The 18,689-nt window shown below is 41.0% G+C and overlaps 1 protein-coding gene across 3 annotated transcripts in view; it reads left to right on the top strand.

The window, feature by feature from the left end:
- AHCYL1 (adenosylhomocysteinase like 1) overlaps positions 1–18,689 on the top strand; it is a 39,101-nt gene that overhangs the window by 12,639 nt on the left and 7,773 nt on the right. For all 3 annotated transcript variants that reach the window (XM_059375672.1, XM_059375673.1, XM_059375674.1), the window contains exons 2-7: positions 12,130–12,241; positions 14,515–14,658; positions 15,621–15,721; positions 16,150–16,252; positions 17,631–17,725; positions 18,307–18,413. In XM_059375672.1, coding sequence (XP_059231655.1) covers positions 12,130–12,241; positions 14,515–14,658; positions 15,621–15,721; positions 16,150–16,252; positions 17,631–17,725; positions 18,307–18,413 — 662 coding nt within the window. The remainder of the gene's footprint in view (positions 1–12,129; positions 12,242–14,514; positions 14,659–15,620; positions 15,722–16,149; positions 16,253–17,630; positions 17,726–18,306; positions 18,414–18,689) is intronic.

An 18,689-nucleotide genomic window follows, 5' to 3' on the forward strand; every position in this document is an offset into this window, starting at 1 on the left:
TAACCATATAAGAACTATTTTTTAGTTGTTGTAAAGTCAGAGAACTTGTTTTGTATTGGAAAAATCTGAAAGATTTACAGAAAGATCTATAAATATGCCAGATCTTTCAGACACATTAGAAGATGCAAGGTGACTTGGAGTAGATTTTTTGAATACCACACCACAGGTGAGAAAGGGACCTGGTGGAGTTCTCAGTTTAAGGACATATACTCTAATTGTGCTGTGTGTGAGAGGTAAAACGCCCACGTTCCCATTGTGCACAACATAAATAAGTTGCCTTAAAAAACACATTTAAAATGTATTCTCTGTTGCATGTTTTAAAGTATGGTCTTCTTTTTTTTTAAGAGTTTATTTATTTATTTGACAGAGAGAGACAGATCACAAGTAGGCAGAGCAGCAGGCAGAGAAGGAGAAGCAGGCACCCTGCAGAGCAGAGAGCCCGATGTGGGGCTCGATCCCAGGACCCTGAGATCAAGACCTGAGCTGAAGGCAGAGGCTTAACCCACTGGGCCACCCTGGCGCCCCTCAATATGGTCATTTCTTATGAAAATAGCAGGTTTCCCGGATGATGAAAAAAAAAATCATTGGTTGGTTTTAACCATACCAAATTTGAAAATCTCCTTGTGTAATAAACACAGATGAAATTTCCACATTGCTCTTGATGCCTATAAGACATTTTGGGGTCATTTCTCTCATCCTAGTGGTCAGGGTTAGATTGCCTGTGCATTCTCCTCCTCTCCATTCTGCTACCAGAAGACAGTGGACATACATGCCAGCACAGAACTTTTTGCTTCCACAATGTTTGGTCTCTTACTCTCTCCTCACCCTTTCCAGCCCAAGGAACCATACTCCTCAAGGCAATTTGTTGGCAACTTTAATATATTTCTTTGCATCATTGTACTTCTCCCAAAATCAATGTAGATTTTGGAACAGAAAGAATTTTTTTCCATCCCTAGATTCACAAGTGCTCATCTGGAAGCTCAGAGAGCTTCTGTGCAATAGTAGACTATTCTGTAACTGACTTTTGAAAATACAGGGGAAAGCTGCTATTCCAGCCTATTCCAAAAGAAGGATAATAGTACTGGACCTGTAGGGATTTTTGTCTCCCTTGCTTTTTCCTTTTTTTTTTTTTTAAATCTCAGCATTGTTAGCAAATTTGCCTTCAGCAAGTCACTTAATCCCCACCCCTTTTCTTTTTTTTTCATCTGTGAAGAGTAAATCCTGCACTCAAAGATTCTAAAATATTTTGAAAATACAGATCCTCTGTAAGGAATCCTCTATAAAGAAGTCATATCTGTGGGCCACGGATGTTGAAGCAGAGTGCTTAAACTAGAACGTCATAGAAATCTAGGCATTCAGGTGATGCCAGAGTGGCTTAGTTGGTTAAGCCTCTGCCTTTGGCTCAGGTCATGATCCCAGGGTCCTGGGAGTATCACGTCGGGCTCCTTTCTCAGCAGGGAACCTGCCACTCTCCCTGCTCGTGCTTTCTATCTTCTGTCTCTCTGCAAATAAATAAAATAATTTTAAAAAAGAATACAGGCGTTCACAGGACCTTTGTTTTTACAATATTGGTTTAAATGTGGATTTCAAATTTATGATCAGCAGTAAGTAAAAGTCCTGATGTGATGCTTACAGGTGGTTTTACTTGTTCTTTGTATGCCAACATTTAAACAAAAATGGTTTGAAAAATACTGAGATCAGTGATGTTCTGGCATTGTTACTTACTGATAAAACGTGCTGAGTAACTCCTCCTATAGCAGATTTGATTTTGACTTTTAGTTTGCGATACAACATAAAGCAAGAGATCTTTATCCTTGGGACGCCTGGGTGGCCCAGTTGGTTGGACGACTGCCTTCGGCTCAGGTCATGATCCTGGAGTCCCGGGATCGAGTCCCACATCGGGCTCTCAGCTCCACAGGGAGTCTGCTTCTCTCTCTGACCTTCTCCTTGCTCATGCTCTGTCTCACTTTCTCTCTCTCAAATAAATAAATATTAAAAAAAAAAAAAAAAAGAGAGAGAGATCTTTATCTTGTGCGTCTATCCACTTTACTCATTAGAAAATGACCATTAAGAAAGTCATGGGTCAGGAAAGCTCCACTTTTGTATTCTGGTCTGGGAAATAGAGTGAGGGGATTATCCTGTATTCATTCTGGAGCAAACAGGTAGTTTTGTTTTGGGGTTTTTTTGGTGTGTTTGGAGTTTTTGGTTTGCTTTTTGTTTGTTTTGAGAGAGAGAGAGACTGAGCCAGTGCATGGGGTGGCGGGGAAAGGAGGGGGGAGAGCAAGAGAATCTTAAGCAGCCTCCACAGCCAGCAAAGAGCCAATGTAGGGTCTGATCCCTGAGGTCATGACCTGAGCCCGAATCTAGTCAGACAGTTAACCAACTGAGCTACCCAGGTATCTGGGTAGTACTTATTTTTAAATAGCCCCAGAGACATTACAGCCAACAATTCTTTTCACCATTTTCTTTCTTACAGGTTTATCTGAGGTCATGATTTCATCCTGAGACTTTTATCTAAAAATGAACATACACATCTCAAGTTAGAAAGCCAGGAAGAGATGGCAAACATTACTGCTCTAGAATGAAAAATATAGTTATGTTTTTGATGTAACCGTTGGTCACATTCTTGTCCTTGTGTCTCTAGTCTCCTAGAAGTTTAATATTTTCTGTTTTGTTAACAGCTATGGAAGCTAAAGCCACCTGCAGCTGAATCTTTAAAAAGTGATTTTACCTTGTTTTTTGAAATTGAAACTATGTGTCTGCGGAGTGTTTCTGAAAGGTCCTATTAACCCACCCACATTTGGATACAATACCTGTTACTACATAGTCACTGTTCAGTATTAGGGCTTTAATATCTTTATTTAATGTTGAGTTTTGATGACTTTTTGCTCCCTTGAGCCTATACTTTATGGGAAGCAATGGATAGTAACTAAAAAACTGGGGGCGCCTGGGTGGCTCAGTGGGTTAAAGCCTCTGCCTTCGGCTCAGGTCATGACCTCAGAGTCCTGGGATCAAGCCCCGCATCGGGCTCTCTGCTCAGCAGGGAGCCTGCTTCCTCCCCTCCTCTCTCTACCTGCCTCTCTGCCTACTTGTGATCTCTATCTGCCAAATAAATAAATAAAATCTTTAAAAAAAAAAAAAACTGATAGGGTTTCTGTCTTATTAACCTTGGCTGGGTGTTTGTCTCGAGTTTAGAAAGCACATCTAGGTAAACTCAGCTACTGCTTTTATGGAACTGCTTGTAGTTGATCTGCTGTAAAATGTTTGGCAAGGATTTGCATGTCTTGCACCTCTCAGTGGATATAGCTTTCCTCAAAGTTGCTCTGACTTACAGGTGGGACTCAGGCACTCAAACAAGTATGTGTAGAGGCTTTGAATTTTCAGATGTAGTTCGTTTTCACTTTCATATAAGCTAAACTTCCAGATCAAGGAAGGAAGAATTGTTTTTATACATCTCCAATCTTGCTCCTTCTTGGCAGGCTAAGAAATTATACAGATGGCATTTACTCAGTCTGTGTGGCCACTTTCCAAAATGTCAGAAACTCCATCTTCCTTCTAGATCTGTCCATTGATAGATTGCTTACATTTGCTATTAACTTTTCTTTGCATAAAAATTCATTTGATGTGTACAGCTTTACCTATTTATAAACATTTGACAAATTTTCATCTTAAAGAATACCCCAGCATACCATGCAGTGAGGTTTGCCAGTTTAATTTCTTTGAGCTCTATTTAAAGTCAAGGTTGACTTTAGGTTAATGACTTTTTATTAAAAACATATAAGGTGAATAGTAGTAACCTGCAGTCCTTCCCAGCATTTAAGAATTACTGATTCTTGGGGCACCTGGGTGGCTCAGTGGGTTAAGCCTCTGCCTTCAGCTCAGGTCATGATCCCAGGGTCCTGGGATTGATCCCCACATCGGGCTCTCTGCTCAGTGGGGAGCCTGCTTCCTCCTCTCACTCTGCCTGCCTCTCTGCCTACTTGTGATCTCTGTCTGTCAAAAATTTTTAAAATAAATAAATAATAAAATAAAAAAACCTTAATTAAAAAAAAAAAGAATTACTGATTCTTATACTCTGAACCAATTCAAAGTGATTTCCTAAGTGGAAAAAACAAACAAAAAAACCAAGGTGCAGAATATTTTAGCATTCTGGCTTTTGGGTAAGAAAAGGAAAATAAGAGTATAAATACATACTTTTTTTTTCTATCTCCAGAAATGAACATAAACCAGAAACCAATGAAAATGGTGATGGGGGAGGGGGGTGGAGTTGGAAATGGCAGAGAGACATCTCTGACTATACCTTTAAAACTTTGAGATGTGGTTTCATAAAATATCAAAAAATTAAAGAGAAAAAAGGTAACCTTATAATTGCTTGTTAATAGAAACAAATGAATAGCTACATATCAAATTGATTATATAATCACCTAGGAAATCATACTTGAACTATACATCCTTTGAGGTATTTTCTAAAGACAAAAAGAACTTCAGTGAAATATTGATACTTTACTGTGTAGCATGTTGTTAGTAATATTACTCTTAAGATTTTGAAATTGTTTTAGATGTATTACAGAATAAAACAAGTAAGTGTATGATTGCTATTAGAGACCAAGACTGTCATCATAAGAGGAAAGAAATACAAATAGGAAAATTAAAAGTTTTAAAAAGACAATGTTAAATTTGAAATGGAAATATCAATATAAACTCATGAGTAAACAAAAAGATTTCTCTGTCCCATAAAAGAACTTACTAGCACTGACACCTCTAATAACAACTAGCTCAATTTATGTACTCAGAAACTAGTTTCAATATGACATTCCTCACTGAAAGAAATATGGGCTTCTTGGAGAAATGGCTGATTCCCGGTCTGAAGCAGAGAAAGAACAAGGTGAATCTAGTGTATCTTATGCCAGAAAGGAAGGAAGCGCTTAAACAGAAGAGTCAGCTTGAAGGAGACTCCCACTGGCCCAGTTTGGGACAACTGGAGCATTGAGTGTACTCATTGTATAATTTAGTGTAACAGATTGAATAAATAAAAATATGAATGACAAGTAAAGAAAAAAGTAAAAGAAGGAGAAGAAAAACTTTTCTTTACAAAAGTAATGCCAGTTAATGTATGTGCAAAGAATGATAGGGAAAAAACCATGATTCTGTAACAACCCCCCCCCCAATATAATTGGTTCAGGCAAGGATTATGAACAGATGGTAAAGTCACTAGGGAACAGGATATTCACAGGCTGAAAAATAACACCCCACAATTTAACCTTTACTTGCAAAGGAGAAAATATACCTTTCAGAGACTGATGGTCTCACTTTAACCCAGGGTTCAGCTTGGTGTCACTGATCATGGCACAACCTGATGTTATGTGCTGCCTGATACGATGCAAAGTATACAATGTTAGCTATGAAATATTCTTGCCAAAATTTTAATCTCTTCCAAGTCAAACTTCAAAACTGAACTTCCAATTTAAAGGAAAGAACTAATCTGAAAAATTCAGAATAAGGGAGATTCCATAAGGCAACTGGCCTGTACTCTTCCAGGAAAAAAATACCGCAGAGGGGAATAAAATAAAAGCAGGAGAGCTGTTCTAGATTACCAGATACTAAAGGAACCTAACAGCCAAATGCATTTAGTGAACCTTGATTCCATCCTGGTTGGAAGAGTTGGGGAGGCATTTGGGTCTATAACTATGAAAGATTCTTTTTTCTTTAATTGCTCAAGTGTGAATAACACAGTGTTATATTAATTTCAGGTGTACAGTGATATAACAGTTCTATACATTACTCAGTGCTCATCAAGTGAAGTCTTCATCTTCTTTATTTCCCTGTTCTCTTCCCATCCACTTCTCTTGTCCACCACCAGTTTGTTCTCTGTACTTAAGAGTGTGTTTTTTGTTTGTCTCTCTCTTTTTTTTTTTTTTAAGATTTTATTTATTTATTTGAAAGACAGAGATCACAAGTAGGCAGAGAAGCAGCCAGAGAGGAGGAAGCAGGCTCCCTGCCGAGCAGAGAGCCCGATGCAGGGCTCGATTCCAGGACCCTGGGATCATGACCTGAGCCGAAGGCAGAGGCTTTAACCCACTGAGCCACCCAGGTGCCCCTGTCTCTTTTTTCTTGTTTGCTTTTTAAAATTCCACTTACGAGTTAAATTGTATGGTATTTGTCTTTCTCTGACTCATTTCACTTAGCATAATACCCTGTGGTTGCTGCAGATGGCAAGGTGTCGTTCTTTGTTGTGACCATGTAATAGTCCCTTGTGCACATACCATATCTTCATGAAAGGTATTCTTGAGATAATTGGAGAAGTTTGACCACAGCCTGGATGATATAGGCTTGTTAATATTCTTAAAAGTATGAGAATGTTACTGTGGTTCTGTAAGAGAATATCCTTATTCTTAGAAGATTCATTCTGAAGAATTGATTGGTGAGTTTTCAGGTTTGCAATCTTTTTTGGCAGGATCACTTGAAAGGATGCATGTGTATATATACAGAGGTAGAAACTTTTGGAAATGGGAGGATTCAGTGTAGAGGGAGGGTATACGGGTGTTTATTATACTATTCTTTTGAAGTGTTTACATGTAGAAAATGAGAATAAAGTTGGGAAAATGGGACAGTGGGGGTGGAGAGTGAGTTGAAAGGGAACTTGCGTGTATCACTGAAGTCATGGATATGTTCCAGGAATCTAGATTTCTTCAGTCACCTCTACAAAAAAAAAATAAAATAAAATAGAAATAAAAATATATATACACACACACAATTTATATTTATACTTAATGTATATATTAAAAATACATATGTTGTATCCTACTCATTGTATGAGTAGGATACAACATAACGAGTAGGATACAACATAGGAGCTAATAGAAATCCATGAGGTACATTGTCTCATAAGAAGGGTGGGGGTTGGGGGAGTAGTTGATAAGGGTAAGACTGCTCTTTGGCAGAGGTTTTCACCGGTTAAGTGACTAGGCAGTGTGAGCCCTGGTGTTGCCTCACCCCTTCCTCCCACCAGCATTGATGAAAGATCAAGTTAAGTCCCATTTTTGAAAACACTGTTTCTTCCAGAAGTGTATTCTGGCAGTGTGTGTGTGTGTACACGTGCATGTGCATATTAGATCCTGTTACCCTTGAGACAGAGATAGGTGGAGTGATGGAGGGAGATATGTGCTGTGATTAGTCAGCTTGCCGTCACCCTCCCCTGCCCCCCACCCAGCTCAGGCCCCATCTGGGGAAACTGAGAACTTAAGAAACTTGAGACAGGGAAGGAGGACAGGGAGCAGCCAAAACCTGCTGAGTCTCAGAAGACTGGTTTCTGCACTAGGGAGTGGAAGAAGTGACTGAAGGAGGCTGTGGATTCAACTCAGTGGCCTGAGATTGAGTCCCTTGAGATAAATTATTTTCTGGTGGTGTACCTGGGAGCAGCACGTTGGGAAGAGGATACCCTTCTTCTTTGGGAAATTTCTTTTACCTAATTGAAGGTGTGATAGATGTGCAGACTTACATAGTTCTTGTACCAAAATATTGGTGTTTATTGATAACTATTTCTTTGGATTCATCCGAAATGGAATCAGACTGATCAGTGGTAAGTATCAAGGCAAGATCTTGCACCTGTTTTGTTTAGGCTGATAGCCATACCCTCTTCTTTCCCTTTGAAAAGAGAGCAGATGAGAGTAGATTCTATAGAAGAAGGAATCTATTAGCCAGAAGATGTGTGGAAGAGGGATTAGAAAAGATGTAGGAATCCTGGAAGGTGTTACAACACCTTAGTAATTGACCTTATTAAAATTTCTACCTTCTGATAGTCATCTTTTTGCTCAGTTGCTAAGTATTAGCTGAGAAATATGCAGAAAATTCTGCACATACAGTATGCTGGAGGAGACAGTGGGACAGATCATATAAATTTGGGAATGCCTCAGAAGATCAGTCGTGTACCAGAAGGGGGGATACTGGCCCTTCACATACTCCCCAGCAGAAAGATAGACCAGTCCCTCTACTCACTTCTAAGCTGTGCTCTTAATGGTTTGTTTTCCTAATGATTGCTATTTACCTTTGAGTCTATCCTTCACCCTTAGGAGGAAACCTTTCTGAGGAAGTTAAAAGCTGCTAGATAGCATGTGAAGTCACAAGTTTCTTAAGATGTCTGGCCTAACCTCTGAATTTTGGAGCCCTAAGCTGAACAATATCCAGATAAGACTGTTAGACTGCATTATCTAGGCTCTTCCTCAAGAAGCAGTAAAATTCTATGATGGCCATTTGTGTTACGGTTACCCTCTCAGTAGACGAAATCTATGGCTCTTATTTCCTTTCATAGATCTTCCCTGGGATAGTGCTGGGTACTTAGTCGGTGCCTCCCAAATGTGTTGACGAAAAGAATGTAACACTCCATGAGTATTATCCTGATCATCATCCCTTGGCTATACATAGTGCAATTCTGATGGCTTTCAGTTCTCGGGGATTCAGGAGCTAGACAGCAAGATTGGGTGGGACCTGGGAAGGAAGTGTGGCTAAGCTATTATTTAACATCTGGGTAGGTAGAACATGTGTTTGTGGAAGTAAACTTTTCAGCTTCTGATGGTAAAAACCAGTTGGGATAAATCAAATGAATAGTATTAAACAGTTTGTCTTCCCTGGAGGCTGATAACTGTTTTGGGTTGCCTGTGATCCCTTTTTCTTCATAAATTATAAACAGCAGTTCTTTCAGCTCGCTTGTCACCACACTTACCCACCAGGTGGTGGGTGCACCAGATCCCAGATTCTTTGGAAAGCTTCTTTTCATCCTTTTCAGTGTCACATGGAAGAGAGTCAACCATTGTACCCACTGAGCCATTCGAATGGGTGCTTTAAAATAGCACATTGAATTGGCTTGATATTTAATTGAGTTTTTAAGGCACGCCAAATAGACTTCTGTATTTGGATGTGCTATTTGGAGAATGGGTCAATCTGACCTTCTAACTTTTCTCAGTTGTAATATTAGTTCAAGAATGAAACACTGGCGGGACGCCTGGGTGGCTCAGTTGGTTAAGCGGCTGCCTTCGGCTCAGGTCATGATCCCAGCGTCCTGGGATCGAGTCCCACATCGGGCTCCTTGCTTGGCGGGGAGCCTGCTTCTCCCTCTGCCTCTGCCTGCCACTCTGTCTGCCTGTGCTTGCTCTCGCTTCTCTCTCTATGACAAATAAATAAATAAAATCTTTAAAAAAAAAAAAAAAAAAAAAAAGAATGAAACACTGGCATGCTTGGTGTGGGTAAGTCTGTTTATGGGATGGTGAGTATTCAAACACAAAATAGTTCTTTAACATAGGACTTTTTGATTTTCAGATACTTTTTGAAGTTCCAGCTACCTTATCTCTTTTTCCCTCTCCCTTTCCCATTCTACATCCTATTTAGAACTAGCCTTCCTTAAAGATAACAGCTTTGAAGAAGCACTGAGGTACACCAGTGGAGACTTAATTATGATGGGAAGAAATGATGATAATAGGAAGTAATGTAAACGGAACAGCTTTGCAGCCATCTTCAGATTTTGTTTTTACCTAAATGATCATATTTGTGTAAGTGGGGTGAAACCATCCCAACTTAGAGGGCTGTTGCTGAGATCTGGTTTCACTAGAGGGAAAAACAGGTAATATCCAAACCCTGCTCTTGACCGCAGTGTCTTTGTTTACAATGTGAAGGTGAACAGCTCCAGCTCCAGGCCGTACTTCAAAAGAAAAACAGAGCTGCAGGCTGTCAGGCCGCCCTGGAGCAAGCAGGCCTGGTGGGCACTGGCAGAGCATAAGTTGTGATCTGGGTTCTCCTCAGCACGCAGTTGGGGCGGGGTGGGGGACACGGTGATCAGGCATCTTCATATAGCTGGACCACCTTATCTGTAAGCAGTGAAAATATCAGAGAGCTCCAAGAATAGACAGCCACCCATCCATGCCATGGCTTGAATGAACAGTCTGCCCACTTCAAATATGGACATATTCATTATTTGAGAGATGGGGCACTGCACTGATCAGTAAGCTGCTTGCAACACAGCCTAATATTTTTAGATGGGAAAGATTTTGCTAAGCTGTAGACTACTGATGAGCTTTGTTAATACAAGGTAGGATTACGACTATTAAATCAGTTCTTAGGTTGCTGCAGAAACATTTCTATCTTGCCACAGCCACCTCTCTCTCCCGCTCTCTCCTTTTTTTTTTTATTTAAGAAACTGCGAATGTTACTGCATTTCCCTCCCCCACCCCCGCCACCACCAGGTAGGTGGTGTCTGGGAATGTGCCCAGAGCCTTTTGAAAAAAGATGAACAGGGGAGGGAATCATAACAGCCAAGAGAAAAGAGTAGCTTCCGACTAGACTGCCTATGCCAGGAACAAGGAGGCTGATGGAGGAAGGGCTGCCTCTGCAGGGTGTTAAAAAGCATCGATGGTCTCTTGACTGTATTTTTTCTCCCACCAAAAGAACTGCATGTTGGTTTTGAAAGTCATTACCTTGGTCCTGGATAAATCTCTTCAGTAAAACTGGCTTTGCTGACTGCAGAAGTCATGTGAACATGCAGTAGGAAATCCGCTCTTGAAGGGCACATGCTGACCTGTGGCCACTTCGAGTGGGCTTGTTGTTTTGTTTTTAGATTTATTTATTTGAGAGAAAGAGTGCATGTGATGGGAGGGGCAGAGGGAGAGAAAAACAAGCAGACTCCATGCTGAGCATGGAGCCAGGGCTCTATCTCATGACCCTGAGATCACAACCTGAGCCGAAAGCAAGAGTTGGTTGCTTAACCAAATGTGCCACACAGGTGCTCCCAAAGAGTGGGGTGGGTTGGTTGGTTTGTTGGTTGTTTTGAAAGGCACTGTGCTTTTGGCATTTAAATTATTTAAGTTTTAGCAACTAAACTAAAAAAGCTGCTTAGGATGTATAAAGATACTTGTTAATCAAGTTCTGGTGTCGTGTATGTTGTTTAGACTGAATGCTTTTTATTTACTGAGTTCTTTTTCTGTGTTGCACTTTTACGCCTGATTCTTATACTGCCGCTGTAACAAACAAGCAGTTTACTGTTCTGGCTTCAGAGTGGCTATAACCATGTTGCTAGCATTATGGGGAGAAGATTTTAATCTGTAATAGCTTTTATATTTCCAGAGTTATCTGCTAAAGACTTAGCTTAATGAATTCTCCATGGGAACCTTTTCAGATTTAGTCAGATTGTGAGGAGAATCTCAATTCATAGTCTCAAACTGTTCTGTTTTGCAGGAGGCTGAAGTTTATTTTGTATTTTAAAGGGTTTATCAGCATTCAGGAGGAAGGTTTAAACCATTTAATAGAAGAAAATGTTTTCATACATTTTAGAAGCATCCATTAAGTTTCTGAGTTACATTAATTATAAGGTATTTGCCATTTATTAAAGCCCATTTTCCAAGTATCCTTCAAACAATTACCTACTTCTGGTGTATTTCATTTAATGAAGTTTTTAATAAAGATTTTACCAAGTCATTTATTTTCTGCTTCAAATTTGTCCTAATTAGTTAGATTTTACTGTGGAGTGCATATATTTTTTTGAAATTTGCATGCTTTATTGTATGCCAGTATTTTATTGGATGTGGAAAGTTCTGGGCATACTGCATGGCTTTGTGAAGTATAAGTATCATTGGACTCTGACTTGGCACCCCAGTGCCTATCACCATTTCAAGGCAACTCCATAATTTTCTTCAAACAACAGGACCATTGCTAATTTCAGGATGAGAATGTGCTTCAAGAGAATCCTTTGGGGGAAAAAAAAAGCAGAAGCACTATGAGATTGTGTATTTTTTTGGTAGAGTTGGGAGGAAGGGTAAAGAGCCTGTCAAGTTTGTAAGAAGAAAGAAAACTTCATGGAATGTGAGAAGAAAGATTTGTGAAATTTGGACAGATGCTTAAAAAAGTTCGGTCTTGAGCTCCCCCCCACCCCAAAATTCTACAACAATTGGAAAGAAGCAGTAATTGGCATTTGGGGAGGAGTCAGCAATAACTTCCGCCCACCCTCACTCTAGTCTGAGAATTGCTGGCTTGTAGGAACTATGTAGTAACATTGGGTTTTAGGGAAGGAAATACATGGCCTTAAAAAATGGAACATTTCCTAGAATTCCTGTTGTAAATTTTCAACTGTTCGTCTTCCTCTTACAGCAAATCCAGTTTGCTGATGACATGCAGGAGTTCACCAAATTCCCCACCAAGACAGGCCGCCGATCTTTGTCTCGCTCCATCTCCCAGTCTTCCACGGACAGCTACAGTTCAGGTAGGTGGAGAACTTATGTCCACACTGATCTCCCTTCCCAGTTCCAGAGTCTTAATCTAGTTCTCTGCCCACTGTACTTTACTTATCTAGAATCTGAAAGTTCTTCCCATCTTTGTGCTGAGAGCTGATAATTAGCACTTGGGCAATGAGAATGTCCCCAGTCAGGCTTGTAGCTGGGGAGGCTTTTGTCATCCGGAGATTTCTCTTCCCCTGGCTGTCTCTGCGTGTGGTCTGTGGCCAGTGCCTGCTTGGTAGTGCTGGGCCAGTTCCCATTCCCACGTTTCTCCACCCACATCACAAAGGGAGAAAATCAATTCTATTTTGGCTGATCGAACTGGCCTTGAAAAAGAGGTGTACTTTGGAAGCATAATTTCCAACTCTGTTGTTTAAGATATACCCTGCCACCTGTCTTTTTCTTTCTTGGCTCTAAGACTGCTTGATTGGTAACAAGAAGAGTGAGTATTTTAGTTCCTTTTTATTTGCTAGGTTACCCTTTATGTTGAAGTGCCCTCCCCTGTTCACCTCTGGAGTAGGAGAGGTTCAAGTATGATAATGTGGCTCCAGCTCTGTTTCTTTTTAGTCCTCTCCTAATTTGATCCTATATAAGTAAGCTTTTTTTTTTTTTAATTGTGTCCTCAACTTTACATGGAGTACTGGAAAGTTAGTGTGGTTTGGGATGTAGAAGTTATGATTTGAGTACTAGCAGAGTAGACACTGGAAGATCCACAGGGGTGTCTGATATAACCCCACCCCCACTGTTCAACTGAGGAAACATTTAAGAGTTTAAGAGGCTTGCCCAAGGTCGTAGATTGGTTTCAGCAAAGATATTTGCCATCTCCATAAATGACTTTGCCAGAATACTGTTTATATGGTGTTGTTAACATTAAGGACTGGACTTTGAGGGGAAAGGATTGTTTTTGTTTTTGTTTTTAAAAGTAAATGCATTTTTTAAAAAAGTGTCTTCTGCCCCATGCCACAGATAACCCAGCTTGGATAAGATAAGCAGATAAGAGCAAATGGTGGTCTACAGGGTTAAGTATTGAAATAAGTGAATATTCAGAGTCACTGTGGCATGTGTGCAAGAAGAGGTTCAAAACATAATGGCTGTCAAAAATAAAAGGTGTTTTGAAGTGACAGATACGAAAGAGTAGGAGTGATAAGCAGACCGATTCCAGCAGAGAGAGAATTCATCGTGAAAAGCCGGGCTCTAAGAGGAAGATGGAAGGAGGGAGTGAAGAAAGCTTTAGCAAAGTTCTCAAAAATCTTGATGTCCATGCATTAACAGGAGCTTATCAGAGCATTTTTTTTTTTTTTTTTAATTTTGTGATCTAGTTCATTTGTCTGGTGAGACAGATACCTTTGGGAGTATTTGTGTTGGCTAGCAGGGTGTGGAAGGCAGTGAGAGAGACCTGATACACTGGCAGAGACAGATCGGGAACCACTCGTTGATTCAGAGAGGAAAGAAGTGATTTGAGAGTAGGGGAGTGTTTACTCTATGTCCCCCTACACATCTATCTGAAAGGACATCTTTAGCCTTTATGTGAAGCTGGTTTTTTTAAAGTTGAACATACTGAGTGATCTCAGGGCTGGCAGTAGAACCAGAGCTACTCACTCACCTTTTGAGTCGTTTCTTTCCATCTTTGTATTCCTTGAGCACAGCCTAGTGTAAAATCCCTTATAAGATTCTCTTAGCACTGTCATCCGTGTTACTAGTTCTCAGAGTGCAGTCTTCTGAACAACAGCAGCAACAGCTGGGGACTTGTTAGAAATGCTAATTCTTGGGTGCCACCCGAGATCTGCTGATTGGGAACCTCTGGCGGTGGGGCCTAGCCATTTGTATTTTAACAAACCTTCCACATGATTCTGATGAATGCTGTAGATGTAGAACCAGTGTTCTACAGCAGTGGTGTTCCTTACATGCTCTAAAGTGTTCTTCCATCTTCGCCATGTCCGGTTCCAATCCACATTGGGACCCAGTGCCCCTATTAGCTGGGATCCGTAGAGCTGGTGCAGGAGTGGGCTCTGTAGCTTCCCGTTATAGGGACTAAGGGTAGGGTATCATCAGGGTGAAAGAAAGGGTTCCAGCACTGAGAGATCCACAACAATGTCATTCATCCATTAGACTCTGAGGAGGGAGACCTGAGAGTAGTGTAAAAGGTGGCTCCAGTTCTGAGTCTGCTTAACTTAAATGAGAGTCCTTGGGGGGAGCACACTTTGTGGAGTTAGGGCCATTGAGGATTTTCTGTCCTTGTTTTTTTCTCTCCTGGCTCTAGCTGCGTCCTACACAGATAGCTCTGATGATGAGGTTTCCCCCCGAGAGAAACAGCAGACCAACTCCAAGGGCAGCAGCAATTTCTGTGTGAAGAACATCAAGCAGGCAGAATTTGGACGCCGGGAGATTGAGATTGCAGAGCAAGGTAAAGAAAGGGAGTGGGTAGGGGACCAGAAGCAACCCACTTGCTGGTCATCAGGATCCACAAACAACTTGACACTTGAAAGTCACCTTGAAAAATTCAACATTCTGGGCTCTTGTATAAGCAGATCTCTCTGCGTGCAGCTTGAGCCCCAGGGTTCTTGTTCTCCTTGCTTCCTGTTCTCAGCACGTAGTAATTACACAGAGCAGTTTCTGTTTTCCTCCCCCATGACACCATATTCGGAGATCTCCTTGTGGACTCAGCAAGTCCTGGATCACTACATGGTGGTTAGTTCTGCGGGATTCTACCACAGCTGCCAATCTCAGAGACCCACATTTTCCAGAAGCAGCAGATGTGGGAGGGTTTTCAGCTAAGGATGTGGTGACCAGTGTCTCTTTGGTCTTTGGTCCTTAGCACCCTCTGCTGGAGCAAGAGTGAAAGTGACTGACAGTCCGTTAAATCATGGTTTTCCCCACCCACCCCACTCCTGATAAGGTTTTTTTACTCTTGTTACTTTCACACTAAAGGTGTGCTCTCTGCTGGGGGTAAGTACAAAACCAAACAGACTGACAGAATGGGGTTAGGATGCATAGAAAAAAAGCAAGTGCTCTTCTGCTGAGGGTGAAGATATCCTTCCTGGTTTGATGATTAGGAGTCCTTTAGCCAATGCCATAACAGCTTCCCTCCTCCCAAGTGAATGATGAGATTCACTCTCCATTTTGACCAGACGTGAGAATTCATTCTCTGTTCAGTCCTCTGCAGGAAGACAGAAATTTCCAAGCAGTTGGATAACAACTCCTCAACTGTCTTTCTGCTGTTGAAGCTGCCAGTCATCATGGAAATTTGGTGTTTCTACCTTATCTTGCAATATCTCAACAGATCTAGACCACCCCTAGATGTTGCTGGGGCAGAAATTGGTAATACTGCTAGTGCAGACCTAGCTCAAATCCTCTGTTCTTTCACAGACATGTCTGCTCTGATTTCACTCAGGAAACGTGCTCAGGGGGAGAAGCCCTTGGCTGGTGCTAAAATAGTGGGCTGTACACACATCACAGCCCAGACAGCGGTGAGTTTGCTGGGATACTAAAGAGGGACTTCTGATGAGGGGGAAAAATAAACTTTTTTTAAAATTTGCTTTTCCTTTCCTGTCTATCCAATCTCCAAATGCTAATGACTATTAGGTGGGACCTCCTGTTACACAGTAATGGGGTTTTCCACTCTGTGTATAGTTACAACGTATGTTTACAGACCTGACTCAGGGAGAGCTAGATCTGCAAAAATACGACTGTTAGGAAGATGTTAAGACTTTTAGGAACACATCTTTGGGGTAAAGTTAGATAGCAGTAGGCTCCCTCACTGGACCATACCCTCTTACAACTTCCCAGTGTAGCACTAGTTGCTGCAGAGTTGCTGGGCATGGTCCCCTTGTGTGCTGCTTCCTGCTTCCACCCGGCCCTCCTCTCTCTCACTCTGTCCTCCCGTATGTCTACGCAGGTGTTGATTGAGACACTCTGTGCCCTGGGGGCTCAGTGCCGCTGGTCTGCTTGCAACATCTATTCCACTCAGAACGAAGTGGCTGCAGCCCTGGCCGAGGCTGGTAAGTTTAGCCTTTTTCACCAACAGTGCTTCAAAATAATTATTTAAGTAAAATATCTACGTATCAAAACTATCTTTATGGTTACGTGTTTGTCTAGAGGCTATAAAACTTTGGAGGGTAATAAGAATAGCAACAGGAAGAAAATGGGTAATAAAAGGAAGGTCCATATCCCTGATACAATCATAAAGAATGACCTTTGAAAAGAATCTTAATTATATGGGGAGATGCTTAATTCTAATGGTAAGTAAACAAGGAGGAATGTTAAACTGTGTGAGGTATAGGAGTTCAGCTGATCTCTTTTCACCAAAGGCTCATCGCTTTTGAGGGCACACAAGTAAGAAGTGGCTTTAGTACTAGTAGCTCATTAGATAATTTGGTGTTCCATATTGTATTGAAACTATATGGACTACTTATAAGTTCAGCTCAGCTTGAAACAGTTTTTACTGTAAAAATGTTCAGAAGAAAATTGTTGTGAGGTTTCTTAAAGGATTTACCATCTCCCTGGGATCCTCAGAGAGCAACTTTATAATGCTCTTGATTTTCTTGTTCTTTTCTGGTGTTCATTACAGAAAATTTAGGAATTTCCAAATAATAATAATAATCCTACTGCACAGGGATAATATTTTACACATTTTTCCTTTTTTCTATTGACGTTTTACAGAAATCAGTCTCAATATATAATTTATAACCTAAAACATAACACTTTCAGAAGAAGTTTTCCATGTCCCTGAAAACTTCTTGAAAGAATCATTCGTAATAATTATATGGCCACATGATCTTTCTTCATTGTTTTACTCATGTTGACCATTTAGGTTTTTCCAAGATTCTTGCTAATACAAATAATGTTCTAGTGAACAACTTTATTTTTTATTTTTTTTTAAAGATTTTATTTATTTATTTGACAGAGAGAGAGATCACAAATAGGCAGAGAGACAGACAGAGAGAGAGATGAGGAGAAGCAGGCTCCCCACTGAGCAGAGAGCCCTATGCGGGACTCGATCCCAGGCCCCTGGGATCATGACCTGAACCGAAGGCAGAGGCCCAACCCACTGAGCCACCCAGGCGCCCCGTGAACAACTTTATTATGATTCCCATTTCACTTTATCTCCTTAGGTTGTTAAGAGTTCCAAGTATAAAACTGACGAAAGAGAGTAACAATTTAAGGTTCCAAAATACTTCTAAAAAAACAAAAATCTCTTAAATTTGTTACCGAATTCTGAACCACAGGTGCCATTTTGACTTTTTGCCCTTTCAGAGTTGTTTCCTGTCCAACATAGTTCCTGTAGCCCTTTTCCTCATCACATGGATCTCAGAAAGTGGTATTGGTATAGCAGACTCCCAGAAGGAGGAGTGAGCTGATTTGTTCCCATCCCCACAGGAGTTGCCGTGTTTGCCTGGAAGGGCGAGTCAGAAGATGACTTCTGGTGGTGTATTGACCGCTGTGTGAACATGGATGGTTGGCAAGCTAACATGGTAATGATGTATATTCATCCCACACTTTGACCATAGATTTGTTTCCTTTTTTCCCTCAAAGCATGGTTCCCTAAATATGTTTTGGATGTATGTTCTGATACACTTACTTTGTTGTCAGAGTGTTTAGCTCAGTACCTATTCAGAATGGGTCTGAGTACTGAATGGAAAGGTGGGGGAAGGGTAAAACTAAAGTGAACACTTGTGGCTCAAACACAGCAGAATGAAATAGAAAGAAATAATGTGGTTCCTCTTTGGAGTGGAATTCTGGTTTCTTTCCTTCCTGTCCCAGCTCGCCTTTTGCATCCCACAGAGCTATATATTTCAAGACTCTAGACTAAAAACGAGTCTGTGATTAGCCTAGTACTCTTCACTATAGCCAAGAACAAACTTAGGAATCCTTTTAACCATTCTACACCAACAGATTTGACTGTGTTTCCACTGTCTAAACCTGTTCGAAGGAGCTCTGAGGAGTGCTCCTCCAAAACATACAGGGCTCTCTTACTAGAACAGAAAGTGGGTTCAAAGTTCCCCCCAGCTCTAGCAGCCTGAATGCCCATAGAAGTCTTCTGGCTGTTCTGTAGATCCTGGATGATGGGGGAGACTTAACCCACTGGGTTTATAAGAAGTATCCAAACGTGTTTAAGAAGATCCGAGGCATTGTGGAAGAGAGCGTGACTGGTGTTCACAGGTAACAGATTCTGGAGTAGCTGCCCCTTGTGTCCTTGCCTCAGCAAACTCTCCTGGTCTCCATTAGGCTTGAGGGCTATGTTTCAGACATGTAACTAAATGGGAGTACCTTCATTAGATAAAACTTCTGTTTTTACTTCTGAAGAATCCAGGAGATCCTAAATGGCAGTTATTTCAGGTTCTAGTTCACACATTTTTCTTTCCCACTTATTCCACTGTGAGTCTCAACCAGTGTTGGGAGGTATAGGGAATGAATGTATCTGGAAAACTGTATTCA

This window comes from Mustela nigripes, chromosome 14 (genome assembly GCF_022355385.1).
Source record: "Mustela nigripes isolate SB6536 chromosome 14, MUSNIG.SB6536, whole genome shotgun sequence".
NCBI lineage: Eukaryota > Metazoa > Chordata > Mammalia > Carnivora > Mustelidae > Mustela > Mustela nigripes.